The 19684-nt window shown below is 43.8% G+C and overlaps 1 protein-coding gene across 2 annotated transcripts in view; it reads right to left on the reverse strand.

Moving 5' to 3' along the window:
- Positions 1-11: 11 nt before the first annotated feature.
- The window catches only part of LOC109093676 (kin of IRRE-like protein 1), a 45648-nt gene continuing 25975 nt past the window's right edge, over positions 12-19684 (reverse strand). The window contains exons 5-15 of one of the 2 annotated variants that reach the window (XM_042759634.1): positions 19432-19582; positions 18412-18517; positions 18021-18169; positions 17637-17764; positions 17146-17272; positions 15367-15467; positions 13564-13780; positions 13071-13178; positions 12185-12312; positions 4875-4952; positions 12-4029 (exon numbers count right to left, since the gene is read on the reverse strand). In XM_042759634.1, coding sequence (XP_042615568.1) covers positions 3412-4029; positions 4875-4952; positions 12185-12312; positions 13071-13178; positions 13564-13780; positions 15367-15467; positions 17146-17272; positions 17637-17764; positions 18021-18169; positions 18412-18517; positions 19432-19582 — 1911 coding nt within the window. In that variant the 3' untranslated portion in view covers positions 12-3411. Of the gene's footprint in view, positions 4030-4874; positions 4989-12184; positions 12313-13070; positions 13179-13563; positions 13781-15366; positions 15468-17145; positions 17273-17636; positions 17765-18020; positions 18170-18411; positions 18518-19431; positions 19583-19684 lie in introns of both variants that reach the window. The other variant, XM_042759633.1, reaches the window with a different exon arrangement.

The following is a 19684-nucleotide window of genomic DNA, read 5'->3' on the forward strand; positions in this document are numbered from 1 at the left end:
TTCTTCACTGATTCTTAGAAAAACAGTGCTTTTATTTCTGATATACTGTGAAAAAATAATTACGTAACATTTGTAAAAAATACTGGAAAAAATCAAAGGGAAATAAAAAAACAAAAAAAATCAATAACTTTTGTTGTACATCTGTCAAACATTTTTCAGCTACCAAGAACAGTACAGTAAGGTCAACGTTTATTTTCTAAGACACAATTATACAGGATACACTCCTACCAGCAGAAGAAAAGTTTTGAAGCAGGAACGTGAGAGAAGTAAATGAACGGATTACATAAAGGTTTTCATATACTCACACTCGCACTCAATCGCACACACAAAAACACACATACTGTCATCTGGCCTTGAGCCAGTTTATAAAGTGAGGGAATATAAAAGTCATGTTTTCCTAAGGCCACTCTATATTTTGTTCACTCCTTCATATATTCCTTCTTCTGGTCTCCATGGAGCTTCAAGTTCTTAGATGGGACGGGGAATGCAAATACTGTCCAGTGGGTCACATGTCCCACACGATTTTCCCCAGTCCATCAATACAAAGGATGAGTGATTGGCAGCCCAAGCAGGTCATCAAGATGTTTCCGGATCCTCTTGGTATCGCACTGGCTTCATCCAAACTACTCATCGTCCTCTCTGTACTGTACCAAATCCGAAAGTACCATCGCTATAGTGTTTGTCAACCTTCTTCACGCAATTGAAAACATAACAATACTGCATTTAAAGAGTGCATCACATTGGATGACGTAAAATAATACTTGAAGGTGGAATTACACATGGGAACGTATTTACAAGGCTCGTTCGAAATGTGGACGAAGACGAAAACTAGTCGCAGAGAGCGAGTACCTCACTGTTCAGATGGATTGTCTTCATCCTCGTGTTTCTTCTTTGTCATCATTGCTTTGATAATGGCATCCTTCAAAACCCGTTGAAGACAGTTCATAGCCAAAGTCCATCTCTGGCCCCTGTAAGGTAGCTTTTCTTAATCGGCGGACAATATTTCAAGTCAGTGGTTTGTGTTTGGCACAAATATCAGGTGTGTGTCTGTGTGAATAAGTGAGTGAAAGACTCTCCGATCTCAAACTTCACACGAAAGTCCGACTAGCGCGAGACGTTAAAAACCACTCCAGATCTTTGACCTTAAATTAGTTCCAATTTGATCTTCATAATCTTTAAGACGAATGTGATAGCAGCCTGATCTTAGATCAGTAAGGGTGAGTTTGGATACCTAAGGCTGGATCAGTTTAAGACCTTCTCTGCTGTTCCCAACCCTCAAAACAAAAAAACAAAAAAAAAGAGAAAAATTATATGTCACTCACGACCGAAAACATTTGCTAACAACGATAACAAACAAATCTGCATATTTTCTTGTTCGTTGAGGTGAATATCACCCAAATAAAGACTGATACTCTAACGTTGAACCTTTGGTCCAGAATCACTTACAGAAATATGACAAAAAAAGACGATTTTCGGTAATATTCAAAACATAGAGAGAACGCTCTAGCCTAGTGTGCAAATGAGAGATTACATATCGATTATGAGGGTAATCTAAGCTAGAATACTGGAATGCAGTGCAAACAATGACCCCACTACAAAAGCACCATGGAAAAGAGTGGGGCATTCCTGTATATGAATATGTATATAGACTTATATATATTCCATGGTTCTGAACTATTTGTAGGATAGTGAACTAAATGGCTGTCTCTGACCGTGTCTGAAAACGGTTAAATGGCTTCCTCAACTGGTCTCTGTCATAATGGTGAAAATGAAAGGGTAATAAGTTTTATTGCAAATGCTAAAAAGTGCTTTTTTAAATCGAGTTGGACCTTTCTGCGCAAGTACAGCTGCTCTGGCTAGTAACCTGTTTAACGAGGTAGCTCAGCGAGCTGGATACCCAGGTAGATGCCGATTTACACACAAAGTAATAAAGAATTATCTAGTCTCAAAACACTTTGCTTTGGTGATCAAGGGTATTGTACGAGTAATCTTAAATGTGCTCTTCATTTCCTTTGTCGAATGTAGGCCTTCATTTGAGAATGAATGAAAAAATAAAGATTTTGGATATTTTGTGACACTGGTAACCATGTACAGTGGGATCTAAAAGTCTTCTTTTCTAACATTCTTATATTCCATCATTTTCTAATAAACTGGCTAATTTTTCCAGTTGTTTGTGAATGACTGGATAAAGATTAAGATAAAAAAAAAAAAAAAAAAACATAACTAAAAAAAATTATATTCATTATAAAAATGGGCAAGGAGTTTGCCCATATGATTTTATTTATTTGTTACTTTTCCAGGTCTAGAAATCACTTTTAATATTAGGCTACCTTATGTTCAACATCCATGTTTTAAGGCAGCAAGAACCCTGGTTCTTCAAAGAAAAAAAAGAAGTTTCCCCAATTTTTGGTAGTTTTATCATATTTTGATGTTAGTTTTGTCTTATTTTAAATCATTTGAAGTCAACTTGAGGCCCCCTTCGGAAGTTTGCTGAGGCACCCTGGTTGAGAACCACTGCTTTAATGGATTTAAATACGGTAAACTTTAAAATTTAAATCCATCATTCAGAATTCCACAGCTTTTCCAAAACATCTCCAGATTTTTCTACAGATGATCCATGTAATCCAGCACGATTTGAGGAAGTTTCAAACAGCATCTTGGGCTTTAATGGAAGCAAGGAAATCTTTTGTAAAAAGAAGTTCACATGATCAAAATTTACTTTTGATTAGTGACCTAAAAATTGTGTAGAACCTTAAATATTTTTTGCTTCATTTCCTGGTTTACATTTTTTTTTTTTTTTTTTTTTTTTTTTTTTCGTGAAATTTTCAGTTTCGGTCAAAATTTAAATAAAATAATACTAAAAAAAATATATTTATTTTTACTTTTGGACTCCACTGTATATTGTGCAATTTGTCATTAAAAGCCCTTTAAACTATGCTAAGCTTAAGGAGAGAAGTTGAAGAAGCCATTGAAGAGAATTCATACATGTACTGTATCTCACATGACCATCTCTGTCAGAGACCACTGTTAAACAGACTACAAGCCTATAAGAGGCACCCTTCATTTCTCAGGAACTACCTTTGTGATCATGCTTATTAAAAGCATTCAGGATTTAGTGAATGGTATAAAGATCTTAGATCTTTTCTAGACACCAGTCTTTCTTGATTGTGACTTTCGCTTTCAGCTCCTGGAGCTGAGAAATAATCGCTAAGATGCTCCTGCTCTGCATCCCGTTCTCTTTTCTCTGCCTCCGTTTACTCTAAACTTCTCTTTGTTTGTTCACCCTCCGCCTTTATCTCAGTTTCATTCATTATTTCCATCCTGTGTATCTGTGTGAGTGTGTGTACTTATATGGCCGATATCGGCATAACATCAGCGTAACTAATGTTACGTACATGTGACGCTTCTCTTTTACACATGTGTTTGCATCCTCTGTGTGTGTCGGTGGGAATAATCGGAATGCTGGGAGGTGTAGGAGAACCGTGTGGAACTGCCGTATTTCCCAAGTCCATTCTCTGGGGTTCCGGTTCCGCCTCCTGCGCCGACGCTCGGCCCGACTCCGTACATCTCATACGCCGGCCCGCTTTCTAACGGGGCGAGGCTAGGCGGACCAAAACCCATCCGAAATGTCGGATAGTGCGGGTAGCCATAATTTTCGTATCCGAGCTGAGCAGTGGAGTCCAAGAGGCTGCAATCAGCGGTGAAGTCGCTAGTCTGTGGGCCAGAACTGGGCGGAGGCTGCTGGGACTGCCCGGCGCGGGTGAATGTGTTGAATTGGGCGTAGCTGTTGTGCGAGAGTCTAGAGGGAGGGCGAGGATCGTAGCAGCCCGCTCGGGACCCCGGAGCCAAGCTGCTCGGTGTCCCCGGGCCTGCCGTAGCTCCGGGAGCTCCGGAGCTACTGCTCACAATGGCCGCAGCGCCCCCTGGCTGGCCGGAGGTGCGATAGTCTGAGTAGTGCATGGATCGGGAGGCGGGACGTCCCTCATCATGAGTGGAAGCTCGCACGTTGTAGTAGCCATTTGTTGGGTCCTGGAAAAGACAACAGGCATCTTCAGTGTGTTTATATGTGAACACTCGATTTCAAGTACTTTTTGTTCAACATGGGTAAACAGCATTGTGGTAATACTGTTGGTGTTTTATGATGAATGCTGCATTCCAGAGGTGGAATTTTATTCTTTACATTTATCAAAAGTGACTGTTTAAATTGTTACAGATTATTTCAAATAAATGCTGTTCATATTAATAAATGTTTTTCCTATTCATTCACTCCATAGGGATTAAAAAAAATTCTTCAATGAAGATTTTTAAGTTATGAACCAATCCAAAAAAAAACAGTTGAATGAATAACATAAGCTTAAATTTGAAACAAAAAAGCATTTGAAAATGCAAGAGAAAAGACTTTCTTGACTGTCATAAAATAATTAGATTTTATTTTAGAATGAAAAACTTATCATACGAAGCATTGCAAAATAGCTGACATTAATAAACTTAAGTGCACACTGCATTATATACTTTTTATTGTAAATATAATATACCATATATTTAAATTTTTTTGCAAAATATTCATGCAAAAATATTAGTGAGACTGACTATTATCTATAATACTCTTGATTGGTGGGTTAAATATTATTGGTAGTGTAGTTCTTCACAGGGAAAATTATGGCTTCTACAGCAGCAAAAACAAACTTGGACCTAATGGTTGGTCTTTCAAGAAAGGTTAATATGATGTGGCTAATTTTTCTACAGTGAATATGATTTTACATATGGGACCTGACATGTTGAGGTCTATAGAAGTTGCATGTTTTTGTAAACCAAAGTATAGGTCGTACATCACTAACATAAGTGTGTGCAGAAGTATCGGTGTGTCCGTTCACCTTGAGCTCGTAGTCCTGCCGCGTGTCCAGCGTGTCACTGCGCAACTCCTGTTTGAGGTCAATGTCATCTTTAAAAGGCTGGGAGGAGGGAGAGAGGGTCACAGAAGGTAAAAACTAAACCATAAACGACAAGAGAGCAACCAAGAGGGGGAGAGAGATGCAACGTAAGAGGGGAAGAAAACCAACAGGAGATAAGAGAAAGAGAAGAAGGATATAAAGGAAGAGAGGGAAGTTGAGAGAGAAAACGGATTAATTTCAGCTTTGGAAATGTTATTTAAGAGGAAATACATTGGAGGAAGCAAAGATGATTAATAATTAATTTTTGTAAAAGATAGAAGTGTCTTTGTTATGTGTTAGACAGGTGTTGGAAATTCACTATCAGCTGTTATATACTGAAAGCATTGTGTAACACAAGTGTTAGTGAATTAACGCTGACTAATTTTAGGGACAGTTTGTTCATACAGATCAAATCATGTGGTTAATAATTGTACATTTCAGAGTTATTAATTATTTAGTGTCAGTGCTGTATGTATATTCACAAAGATTCACAAAACAAGGCATAATCACCACTGGCACAACATTACATCAAGATCGTCTCGGTTACGTACGTAACCCTTGTTCCCTGATGGAGGGAACGGAGACGTTATGTCGAACGACATATGGGGTCTCACTTGGGAGGCCAATCATCTCTGAGTTTAAGAGAAAACGCCAGTGAAAATTGGCTAGTGGATTTAACATACCTGAGCCACTCCCCGTGCCTACGGGTATAAATAGGCGACAGGTGCATCCACTCATTCAGGCTTTACGCTGAGGAGCCGAGAACGTGTCCCGGCAACAGCGAATGGTTCAAGGTTGTGGCATGGGGACATAACGTCTCCGTTCCCTCCATCAGGGAACGAGGGTTACGTACGTAACCGAGACGTTCCCTATCTGTCGGTCACTACGAGTTATGTCGAACGACATATGGGGTCCTATGGAAAACGCCACAACCTGAACACCGTCACAACCCTGTGGCGCTGCAATTGTCGACAAGCCGCAGCGTGTCACAAAAGCTACGCTTAAGGTCGTGACCTTCCCAAAGCCCCAGCGCAAATTCACTGACCTTGGTACCGAAGGGGACCAAAAGGGTGAGTACATCGCTGCTGGAGAAGGCCATGCTGCTGTTCCGTCCACAAAAAGTTTTTGGAAGGGATTTCAACCTTCAGTGAAAGATTGCTTCAAATCTTTCCTATTTGTTCTTTCAGCTTGGCAGAACGATGGGGAAGCGAGCCTTAGGGAAAAGGTCGCTACGGAGACCACATCCTACCCGTAGGGAGGTGACATGTGGAGATACTGATATGGACTGACCCAGGGGGCAGTACTACATATGGAATGGGTCTCTGAGGCAGGTCCTACCTTGGAGTAGGGATGGAACAGCTGCCAGAAGAGAATGACAGAGCGGGTCTGTCAAGGGAAGACACGGGTTTACCAAGAGGGAAACCTTACCGTGGAAGAATACACATATGGGATTACCCGTAGGGAATCAAGCCATATGGACACCTAGCCCAGTACAGGGGCTGACCGGAACTCCGGGCATGCTAACACCAGTACTGGGCCTGGCGCCAGACTGCTCCGCCAAGTCTGACCGCCGAGGGTGCTGGAGGATGCTCGACCAGGGTACACCAACCGGGGAACTCTACTGGGAGAAGAAAGGCGCTCGCATCCCCGTGTTAGGGGGAATGGCGCAGCAAGCGTGACACCGAGCCAGTCCTTCCCGCCAATTACCTGTTACCCAACACACGGGAAGAAACTGGGTCTACACGAAGGTTGTAAAACCTCACAAAGGTGTTAGGTGTCGCCCAGCCTGCAGCTCGACAGATGTCTGCCAGAGAGGCGCCGTGCGCCAGCGCATAGGAGGAGGCCCCACTCCGTGTGGAGTGGGCCCTCACCCCCAGGGGGCACGGCTCGCCTTGGGAATGGTACGCCAAGGCGATGGCATCCACTATCCAGTGGGCCAACCCCTGCTTGGAGACAGCCTTCCCCTTCTGCTGACCTCCAAAGCAGACCAGGAGCTGCTCAGAGCTTCTGAAGCTCTGGGTGCGGTCCACGTATATGCGAAGTGCTCTTACGGGACACAGCAACGCCAAGGCTGGATCTGCCTCCTCCAGGGGCAGCGCTTGCAGGTTCACCACCTGGTCTCGGAAGGGAGTGGTGGGAACCTTGGGCACGTATCCAGGCCGGGGTCTCAGGACAACGTGAGAGTAGGCCGGCCCCAGAACACAAGGCACTCTTCACTTACCGAAAATGCTTGGAGGTCCCCGACCCTCTTGATGGAAGTGAGCGCGACCAGGAGCGCTGTCTTGAGAGACAGGAACTTAAGCTCGACTGAATCCAGCGGCTCAAAGGGACCCCCCTGAAGTCCAGCCAGAACAATAGAGAGGTCCCAGGAGGGAATCAGGGGTGTCCTATGAGGATTTAACCTTCTGGCACCCCTCAGGAACCTAACGATCAGGTCATGCCTCCCCAGGGACCGGCCGTCCACTGCATCGTGATGGGCTGCAATGGCAGCCACATACACTTTCAAGGTGGAGGGTGACAGCCTACGCTCCAACCTTCCTTGCAGGAAAGAAAGCACGACTCTGACCGAGCATCTCCGGGGGTCTTCTCGGTGAGAAGAACACCAATTCGTGAACAGACTCCACTTCAGAGCATAGGCCTGCCTCGTAGAGGGGGCTCTAGCCTGAGTGATAGTGTCTACCACCGCCGGTGGCAGATCACTTAGGTCTGCTGCGTCCCATCCAGAAGCCACACGTGGAGGTTCCAGAGATCTGGACGCGGGTGCCAAATGGTGCCCAGCCCCTGAGAGAGGATGTCCCTCCTCAGGGGGATGCGCTAGGGAGGGGCTGTCACGAGGAGCATGAGTTCCGAAAACCAGGTCCGGGTGGGCCAGTAAGGCGCAACCAACAGGACCTGTTCCTCGTCCTCCCTGACCTTGCACAGTGTCTGTGCGAGCAGGCTCACTGGGGGAAACGCATACTTGCGTAGAGCCCGAGGCCAGCTGTGTGCCAGTGCATCCGTGCCCAGGGGGGCCTGGGACAGGGAATAGTACAGCTGGCAGTGGGAGGACTCGTGGGAAGCAACACAGATCTACCTGGGCTTCCCCGAATCGACTCCAGATCAGCTGGACCGTCTGGGGATGGAGTCGCCATTCCCCAGGGAAAGTGAGCTGTCGTGAGAGCGCATCGGCTGCACGATTGAGCTCCCCTGGGATGTGGATAGCGCGCAGCGACTTGAGCCGCGTCTGACTCCAGAGGAGGAGATGGCGGGTGAGTTGAGACATGCGACGTGATCGTAGACCGCCCTGTCGGTTGATGTACGAAACAGCCGCAGTGTTGTCCGTGCGGACCAACACGTGCTTGTCCAGCAACAGCGGCCGAAACCGCCGTAAAGCTAGATGCACTGCCAGCAACTCCAGACAGTTGATGTGCCAAAGCAGTCGAGGTCCTGTCCAGGACCCTGAAGCTGCCTGCCCGTTGCATGTCGCGCCCCAGCCCGTTTTGGAGGCATCTGTTGTGACAACAACATGCCGGGACACTTGTTCTAAGGGCACGCCGGCCCGTAGAAAGGCAAGGTCTGACCAGGGGCTGAATTGGCGGCGACACATCGGTGTGATGGTGACACGATGTGTACCGCGGCGCCATGCCCATCTCGGGACTCGGGAGTGCAACCAGTGCTGAAGTGGCCTCATATGAAGCAACCCGAGCGGCGTGACTGCGGCTGCGGATGCCATATGCCCCAGGAGCCTCTGAAAGTGTTTCAGTGGTACCACTGTCCTGCCTCTGAAGGAACTCAGGCAGTTCAGCACTGACTGGGCACGCTCGCTGGTGAGACGTGCCGTCATACTCACCGAGTCTAACTCCATACCGAGATAAGAGATTCTCTGCGCAGGGGAGAGCTTGCTCTTCTCTCGGTTGACCTGAAGCCCCAACTGACTGAGGTGCCGGAGCACTAAGTCCCTGTGATCGCACAACTCCTCTAGGGACCGGGCCATAATGAGCCAGTCGTCGAGATAGTTGAGGATCCTGATGCCCACTTCCCAAAGTGGGGCAAGGGCGCCCTCCGCGACCTTCGTGAAGACACGGGGAGACAGGGAGAGCCCGAAGGGGAGGACCTTGTACTGCCATGCCTGACCCTCGAATGCAAACCGCAGAAACGGTCTGTGACGAGGGAGGATCGAGACATGAAAGTACGCGTCTTTCAGGTCGATCGCTGCAAACCAGTCCTGGGGCTGAACGCATTTGATAATGCGTTTCTGCGTCAACATCTTGAACGGGAGTTTGTGCAGGGCCCGATTCAAGACTCGCAGATCCAGGATAGGTCGAAGGCCACCGCTTTTCTTGGGTACGATGAAGTAAGGGCTGTAAAACCCCGTCCTCATCTCGGCTGGAGGGACCGGCTCGATTGCATCCTTCGCCAGGAGGACAGCAATCTCCTCGCGCAAGACAGAGGCGTGCCGGACTGCCACCGAAGTCTCGAGCACGCCATTGAACTTGGGAGGTCGCTGGGCGAACTGAATCGCGTAACCGAGTCGGACCGTCCGAATGAGCCAGCGTGACGGGTTGGACAGCGCAAGCCACGCTCCCAAAGTCCGTACAAGTGGCACCAAAGGGACAGTCGACATACCCGCAGTGGTGCAGCGATGGGGAGCTGTGTCGGATGGCCCAGAAAGCATCGCGTTCCGAATCATCACAGCCACACTCCCCGTGTTCCCGGAGGAACTGGCCAGAGACGCGTGGAGAGGCGTTGCGTCTCCGAACCGCGACCTCTTGACCGCTGGCGAAGGGGGGCGTCGTGGGTGAGAATGAGGAGGCAGTGCGTCGCTCATCGTCAACCCACGAGCCTTGCAACTCGGAGGAAAGGGAAATTGCTCTTTTTTATTGAAAAAGTGGGTGCCGCCGGCCGTTGGACCAGCGGCGGAACAGAAAGAAACGTAAACTGAAGATTCTCCACCCGGCCCTCCTCCGGGGGAAGGAGTGGCGCTGTTTCCGCCAACTCCTGAAGAGCAGTCTCCCACATCTCCGAGTTGCCCGTGTCAGGGCCGCTTAGTCGTCTTCCTCGAGGACTTCGCAGCCGGGAGTGACACGGGGGGCGCCGCTCTCCTGCGCGGGGCTCGACGCGCCGGCCTCGAAGAACTCTCAGCACGGGGCGGAGCTGGTGTGGAGGACGCAGGGGGGCGCCCACGGCGACGAGCAGGCTGAGGCGCTGCCCGCGACGGAATGGTGGCAACCGGAGGATCACGTCGGGGCAAGATGTGTTGGATGGCCTCAGTCTGCTTTTGCACTGCTGAGAACTGCTGGGCAAAGTCCTCGACAGTGTCGCCGAACAGGCCTGCCTGGGAGATGGGAGCATCAAGAAAGCGAGCTTTGTCGACGTCTCTCATCTCGGCCAGGTTTAGCCAGAGATGGCGCTCCTGGACCACTAACGTGGACATCGCCTTCCCGAGGGACCGCGCCGTGACTTTCGTCGCCCCGTAAGGCGAAGTCAGTCGCCGTGCGCAGCTCCTGCATCAACATCTGGTCGGTGTTTAGCTAGTGATTTGGTTTTTGGGCCTTTAATGTGGACATCGGCAGGATAGCCATGGCATGCAGGGGCAGAGGCAGCCTGGCCCGCAGCACTGTAAGCCTTGGCAGCCAGAGCCGCCGACAGCTTACAGGCCTTGGACGGGAGACGCGGACGATTCCTCCAAGTGGCGGCGTTTTGTGGGCACAGGTGCACCGCAACCGCTCTCTCCACCTGGGGAATGTCTACGTACCCCCTGGCTGCCCCGCCATCGAGGGTGGTGAGGATGGAAGAGGGAGAAGAGCGGCTTCTGGCCGTAAAAGGGGCCGTCCACGACTTCGTCACCTCTTCATGCACCTCCGGGAAGAAAGGAACCGGAGCAGAACGCGGTTGTGAGCCGCGCTCCGCGCCGAGAAACCAATCATCCAGCCGCGAGCGCTCAGGGTTGGGCGGTGTAGTCACCTCCAGCCCGATGCTCACGGCTGCCCGGGCAAGCATGGCTGACAACTCTAAGTCAGATTGGGCAGTGGCGACAACACCCGAGGGGGGCAGCCCCGCCGAATCCTCATCCTCAGAAGCCGATAGCCCATCCCCCGATGCTGCAATCGACATCTGATCCTCGGGCGGTGCACCGAAAGACACGCTGGGGCCGCCGTGAGACGGCTCAGCAGAATCAATCGGCAGCCGCACGGGACATGCGCTGCGGGAGGAGTGAGAGGTCCGTGGGGCGTGGCCCGGCGGAGAAGCTCTCACTGTCACCCTCAGATCTCCCAGAGCGCCAGCCGGCGGTCCTCTGCTCGAGCCAGAGAAACCGGGACGGGTGGCGACAGAGGGGTCTGCTGCACTCCCCTTGAGGAGTGAGAGACGCGATCGCAGCGATGCCATGCTCATACGCCCACAATAGACGCATGAGTCATCCACGAGCGCTGCCTTAGCGTGTTGGACGCCCAGGCACTGCAGACAACGCTCGTGACCGTCAACCGCGGACAGGAAACGACCGCATCCAGAAGGACACGGACGAAACGGCATCTTGAAAAAGACGCGAATCGTCCGTGATTTGCTCTTTTAGGAACTGTTGGCTCTCTTAGCCGATGCGCCCAGGGGAATCACTGCTGCAGGGACACCGCTGTAGTGCGCCGTCACGCCGACCAGGAACAGCTCTCCACAACACAAAGATGAAACGGCTTTGTAGTGATATCTCATCAACTACTCGGCTCTGAAGCAAAAATCTGAATTAGTGGATGCACCTGTCGCCTATTTATACCCGTAGGCACGGGGAGTGGCTCAGGTATGTAAAATCCACTAGCCAATTTTCATTGGCGTTTTCTCTTAAACTCAGAGATAATTGGCCTCCCAAGTGAGACCCCATATGTCGTTCGACATAACTCGTAGTGACCGACAGATAGGGAAACATTTTTACTTAATATTAGCACAGTGATATTAATAGTATTAAATATTAATTTATTTAATAATATAAATGATGTACATTTCCCTTCCTACGTTCCTACAAAATAGTCTAGCTCTTGAAAAAATAACACATGATAAATTATTATACTGTCGACAAAACCCAGCTATCAAACTGCACATGAGTTTAAATTTAGCTCATCTTAACAATTTTTTAATGCAATACTGAATGATTAAAAAAAAAGGATAAGTAATATCTTATTTGAAATAATTTAACTATTCTGTTTGATGCTAATAGCTTCAGAATCTCAAAGTCCCTCTCCATCCTTCAGTTATTGTTGTGCGTGCGTGTTGTCAAAAGTACTCACAGAGTACATGGCCTTAACCATGCGTGTTGCCGTGGAGACGCTCCCCGAGTCTTCCTCCAGGCTGTGGGTTTCTTTGTTTATGGTCTCTACCTTGATATCTGGCTTGCCGAGCGTGACCCCTCGACGACCTGGAAAGTAAACATCTGATTCATCTCCACCGTGAACATGCTTTTTGATGTGTTTGTGACTATTATTGATGTTCTTAAATATCACTAAATATGCCCTTGGGTTTCGTGTGCATTTAGAGACACATTTACGTCTACATTCTCAAAGACAAACTTTGCATGTCGCTGTTTGCAAGACTCACAGATTATTGTTGGATTAAATTAGGTGATGTTTACACAGCTCACTAGACAGGCTGAGAAATTATTATAATGATAAGAAATTAATAAAAGAATATTTCTGATAATATAATTAACTTTTCAAACATTTGGGTTTTATTCAGGAAGGATGCATTTAATTGATCAAAAGTGACAGTTAACAATGCCTACAAAATTTCTAATTATTCAGTGCTGTTTTTAAAATTTCTGTTCATCAGAGAAAAAAATGTATCATGGGTTCTATGACATATATTTATACGTGTTCAACATTAATGATATTAAGAAATGTTTCTTGAGCTCCAAATCACATTAGAATGATTATGAATAATGTCTGCTGAAAATGTTAGTAAATGACATTTTAAAATACATTAAAATAGAAAAAAGTCATTTTTAATTGTAATAACATTTCACAATATTACTGTGAAGAGCTTGATACTTGATGAGCATAAGAAAAAATTACGACCTCAAATTTGTCTCTTGAACGGTAGCATGTAATTAATTTTCAATACCTAATAATTGTGAAGAATTGTGAAGAAGACTCAATGTCGTGTAGATTTGCAACTTACTTCCTTTGCGTTGCCGATACAAAAACAGCACTAACGCTAGTAAACACAGGAAAAGTAGAATCGAACAACCGACGGTGCCTCCTGCAATGATCCCAACCGGCACTATTTCTATGGCAATGAAAAAGAAAAAGAAAGATAAGCACCACAATGCATTTTTAGCTTTTTGATGATTGTCTTTTTGCCTTTAATCATCAGGACAGATAAGGACAGATAAGAAAAAGAAAGGAAAGAGGGAATGTTATCAGACCAGACTCATGCGTCACAGGTACTGTGTGTCAAAACATGTGTGTTAACAGCTGCACTGTGGCTTGAATGTACCAGTTTAACTGTACTTACATACTGTAGATTGTTTGATTTCAGAAAAATAGTTTGAAGCTGGATTGATCACACAAATAATGTTTCTCTATCACAAATACAATTTAACTGAAAATCTCATGAGTTTGTCCTTATTCAGATGCGTCACATATGTGCATATGCAGGCAGGTATCCTCACCGGTCTCTTTCAGTGTGATGATCATGGTCCCAGGTCCGAATGCATTCCATGCGGTGCAGTTGTATGTGGACTGGAAGTCTGACTCCATGACGTTGTTGATGGTGAGGGTGGACAGCACTGCGCCTCCCTGTGCAGTCAGTTTGCTCTGTTCTACCGTGTATCGTTCTGATAGGGTCCCCTTCTCTTTTTCCCACACATTCTCTTTCCATGCCCAAACCTGAAGAACAAACACACACATCACTCACATGCACTTCACATTTAAATCACCAATATTTATCAGCAAAAGGATGAATTTTGGGAAACCTGCAGGAAGAAATGTGCAGGTTCAAGATGACACCCATAATTATTCTCTCTATTTAAATATATATATATATATATATATATATGCATACATATAAATCTTCCAAGTACCAAAGTATCTGTTTATTTGCAGAAAGTAACAACTAGAAATAAGTATAAAAAATACAATAATATACGATATTAATATGTAAATATAAAATATACAATCTTTATTTGGCTCCACAACATGATTTGGTCACTTATCTTCCTGGGCTCCAGATGAAAATAAAAAAAATACAAACAAATAAAAAATTAACGATTTATAATATGACAAGAATAATAATAAAAATGAAAACATACTGTAGTTTTTTTTTTTCATATTTCAATTTCATTTTTATCTTCATACACTAAAGAATGGTAAAGAAAATTCAGCTATGCCATCACAGAAATTAATAAATTACATTTTAAAATATATTAAAATAGAAACCAATTATTTCAACAGCTTTACAGTTTCTACTGTATTTTTGATCAAATAAATGCAAACGTCTTTCAAAAACATAAAAAAAAAAAATTCCAAACTTTTGACTGTGTTAGAATTGTATGCATATAAAATAATGAAATTTCCAAAGGAAATAATTTAAATTCTATCAAGTAATAGCTGAGAAATAAATAGTATAAAAGAAAATAAAAAAATAAATAAAAACTCTGCAGTGGCAGGTCCTGCAAGAAGCAAATGGACCCAATATAATCTAGCACAGTGCAAGATAATCAGTTTACTTCATAAAGGAGTGAAAAAGGAAATCCTTTATAAATATTTAGGATTTAAAAAGCATATTCAAGTGCATAAAATGCCTCTGAACTGTATTTGCTTCACATTGCCCGCATTGCCTGCATGAACACATATTTCACACCAGAAATGGGATAAATGGCCTTTCCATGCTGAAACATGGGGCTGGATAATGGTGAGAAAGCACCAGTTCTCCTCTCAAAACCACTAAAACGGTTGTATTATTCATGCTGAGCTGTGAGAATATTTAAAAATGCATACCTCCACATGTTCATGGTAAGCTTCCATTTACCTCACAAACCAAGACATTTCAAAAGGCTACAGCATTAAAAGAACAACTTCGCTGTTCCCATACTTCATATTTCATAAATCTCATCCTGGAGATGCATCAGGACTGAGCTGGCAAGTCATTTTAAATTAGAATCACAAGTAGTTTCAGAGAAGGGATGCTTATGAAAGCCACATACACGGAGCGACAGCAGAACCGTCTACAGCAGAGAGAGTTACTTTGGGTTCAAGCCTAGTTCGAGTTAAACTCTAGAAACTGGATTAAGGTGAGCTCATCTGGTTTCTTAGGCTAAAATTAGATTTTGAAACCAGCTTTACCATGAGTATCCAGATGGTGAATAATAGGAAAACAGTAAAATATCAATTATTAGAATTGTTTAGGAATATTTTTGTACATTTCTGTGGAAAATACCATAAATGTAAATTCAAGTGAATGCAATGTGACTTACGATCTTGTCAGGGGGAGGTGTGCTGGCGATGTAACACTTGACTTCCCCTCTCTCCCCTCGAACTGCATACTGGACCGGTTCGCTTGAGATGATGGGTGGACCTGCTCAAAAAGTCCAAAACCAAATGCATAAACAACAGAAACTACATTATCAGAAAAACTACTGAATCAATTTCAAGTTTTAATAATTTTGTTGTGTTTTGTTTTATTGTAAATGTTTTTTAATATGTCTATGTAGTTTTTATTAACAAAAAACTATACACTGAAATGTATTAATTTCAAGACACTTTTCACAACTCTCTATGCTGGCATCTGCCTTATTTAACTAGCTTCTAGCAAATGACAGATTCATTTCCACCAAAATACTGTCTGAGGAGGCATGGACTTTGACATCAACAACTATTTTTTTTTTAACATGCTTTCTCTTCCCTTTTAAATCTTGATAAGCTTATTTACTTTGCTATTTTAACTATATACAATTATACAGTTATTCACATTTAACATGCTTTTTCCCCTGGAGTCTATGACCCATTTTTTGGATTGTGACCTAACAATTTAGCACCAATATATTAACCTGTAACTTAATCAAAGCTTGAATAATCAATGAATGCAGAACTCACAATGAGCTTAATATTGGTAAAAAAAAAAAAAAAAAAAAAAAAAAAAACCTTGAAGGTGGCATAGTTTTAAAGGGGTCATATGATGCTATTTTAAAGGTCATTATTTTGTGTATTTGGTGTAACAGAATATGTTGACATGCTTTAATGTTCAAAAAACACATTATTTTTCAAATACTGTACATTATTTTAGGTCCTCTATGCCCCGCCTCTCTCAAATGCATCATTTTCTACAAAGTCCCTCTTCTGACAAGCACAGTCTGCTCTGATAAGCCAGCTGACCCAGTGCATTGTGATTGGCCGAACACCACAAGCACGCATCAGAAATGTAATGCCCCTTTTTTTCCATAATCGCGAGCTTCAGCTTTCAATATAAATGTAAAGACAGTTAATAATGTCCTTAGTTTTACCATCAGTTCAAGCCCGAAAGGGACACAGTGATGAAGCTTGTATGTGTTTGCAGTGCACAAGCCATGATTAAGAAAGCTGACTCCGCTTTGATGTGACCCTGTCTCTCTCTCACACCCATTCCCACGAGGCGTCGGCGTCAACGCCTCTCGTCCACGCCAAGACACAACAAAAACACATTTCCGATCACAGTATCCTCCATCCTCCTGTTGTTAACGTTGTTCTTCTTTGTTAAAGTTGTTGAACGCCGTGCACAAATGACATCGCTGTCGACCGGCTTACGTCACGTCTAAGTACATACTCTCGGTGCGAATGCAACCCTTTAAATGGTAATGGGAAACAGTTTGCGCAAAATCGTCACAGTACTTTAGTACTGTACATTTAGTTCTGGAACTAAAGCATGTGAAAGGCCCTATGGCTGCATCAACACTACTGCGGTTCCTGAAACCATGCCTTTTTTCTTTGTGTGAACATTTGGGCCGCATTATGCAAATATTTCCACATCGTGACATAGACATGTGGGGGCATGTTTGAACAAGGCGTTTTAGCCCCGTCTGGATCAGCCTTCTCTTTTGGATAGAATAAATCATTCTTTGACTTTAAGACGCTGAACTTTGTAACTCTGCAGATCTTATACATGCACAAATAGCTACACAACACACTAAAGAAAATGAAAAATATAAATCACTTCATCTGACCCCTTTAAAATGTCTTTTGTATTTCTTAGTACAATAAGATAAAAGTACTGTACTGACCGTTGACGGTGAGTGTGACCTCTGTCTCGCCCACTCCAATCCTAGGCACGATGGCCTTGCACACATACTGACCAGCATCTGCCTGACTAACTGACTTCAGATAGAGCTGGTTATTATTACTCAAAACCTGTGCATTACAGAGAGAGAGAGAGAGAGAGAGAGGGAGAGAAAAAAGGCAAAAACTTGTAAAATCTGTTCACTATAAACATTATCTAAAAAGAAACAAATGGAATGAAGGATTGCAGCTTCAACATCAAAACACAGTTGGACGATAAATATAGAAGAGAAGCAGAGCCAGGAAAAGGAGGACACATATGGAGAACACTCACTGAAGAGAGATAAAGTCAGAGGGAAAATGTCATAGTCAGACAAAAATGTAAACTGTTGAGAAAAAATGGATAGCCTATATCTTAGTAAGAGAGAAGAAAGAAAAAACTGAGCATGTAACAGAAAGGAGGTTTTACTAGTCGGACCCAAAAGCAGATTCTCACCATGCTTGAACCCTTTTTTGTCCAGGTTAGTGTGAGGGGAGGATTTCCCGCCCACTTGCAATTTAAAGTGACGTCTGCGTCTTCATCCACCGTTACTGGTTTAGGCTCTACAACCAGGATAGGACCAACTGCATTAAACAGAGATTAAAAACAGGTCAGGTTTTTGCATTTATATGATTATTTACATACATACATACAGACAGCCAGACAGATAGATATTAGACAGACAGATGATAGATAGACAGATATATTACACTATACTGACACAGTGGAGACAAACTGCTTTAATTACTAGGTAATCTGCGCCACATATTAATTTTCACCTTAAGATATTCTAGGCTAGGTTGCATGCTTTACACACTGATTTTCGGAGTTAATACTCACAGTGGACATCGACGAGTATACTGACGTTTGTGCTGCCCACAGCATTGAAAACTTGGCAGGACACAGGCTCAGTGAAGAAAGAGTGATCAGCCTTGGTGACAAAAACACTCTCTCTTGCCCCCTGTATGACCACACCTCCCTTTGCCCACCTAGCAAAGCCAAAAGAGCCAATCAGTGATGCATAAGCAGATAGATGAAGACAGGCCCATGAAGAATGTACAGAACGGAATTCAAGGGCACAACAGCCGTAACAGAAAAGAACTGAAGATATATTGGGCTTAATACTACTTAAAGGACGTCTTTATATGCCTGATAAAACAAGTCATTAATTTCTAATCTCACAGAATGTAAAAGAAACCACTTTAAGCATCACATTTAGTAAGAGACATACTTATAACCCATAATAGGTGGGTTGGCAGTAGCTTGGCATGTGAAGGTCACTCTCTCTCCTTCCAATACAGAGCGAGGCTCAATGGATAACGTCACCACCGGTGGGTCTGCAGAGAGCATTCAGAATACATAATAAAGCCATAGCCATTCATTAGACCAAAGGCACATTGAAGAACTGACAGTAAGGAGCCGGAGTGGACTGAAGCCGTGGAAGTCACAAAAACTACTACTATAGTGTCAGAACACAGATGAACGTCACGGTTCCTCCTAATGCTCCTTCCTATCTACTTAAAGGGAATTTAACCTCTTAGAAGATTTTAAATGTGGTATACTCTCCAAAGCTGCTTTAAAACAGTTTGTCCTATCTTGTGGGTTGAGAAGACAGTCAACAAATACTGCACCTGGTCCTTCTCTCTCACATTTCTCTTCCCTCACTGTAACAGGTTTGGTCAGGTAGCCTAAAAATGTGTTTCACATGGCAACATCTAAACTAAGTCAAAAATATTATTTAATATGACTCAATCCACCTGACTAGATTAGGTTACACCCACAAAATAAATCTGAAGAGTTAGATCAAGCCCTGTATGTACATTCTTTTTAATGTTTTTGAGAAAAGTCTCTTGTGCACCTCCTAGTGCTGTATTCATTTGTTCAAAAATACAGTAAAACAGTAATTTTGTGAAAAATTCTTACAAAATAAAATAACTTTTCTATTTTAATGTACTTTTAAATGTATTTTATTCCTTTGATGATAAAGCTTATTTATTTTATTATTTATTTTAATTATTCATTTTCAGTGTAGTTTTGGATGTCTGAAATAGCTATTTTTCACACTGCATCATAGCAAATAAAATAAAATCATGTGTTTTAATTTATATGTATTATGTTTTTTTATTTTTATGTATTATAATATAAAATAAAATAAAATAAAATAAAATAAAACAAAGCAAAAAAACGTTGGCTCCCTTCTTTTCTCTTTCCTCATAAATTTTAATAAAGCTGGAAAGGGTTCTAGACTTACGGTGCACATTGAGGGTGATGGTGGCCCGTTTGCCCAGTGGCACAGCAAGGTTAGTAGCAACACAGGTAAAGTTCTTCCCTGTGTCTGTATCTACTGCTGAAATGGGCAGGTAACTGCGTGTGGTCACGCGTTTCCTGTCTGGAAGCACCTCCTACACAACAAAATCACACTGTTAATACCATTGTGCTGAGTCCTAACAAACTCATGCTTGTTTCATTTTACATTTAAGTTTATACTCAGATGCTTACACAAG

This window comes from Cyprinus carpio, chromosome A7 (assembly GCF_018340385.1).
Source record: "Cyprinus carpio isolate SPL01 chromosome A7, ASM1834038v1, whole genome shotgun sequence".
NCBI classification, from domain to species: domain Eukaryota; kingdom Metazoa; phylum Chordata; class Actinopteri; order Cypriniformes; family Cyprinidae; genus Cyprinus; species Cyprinus carpio.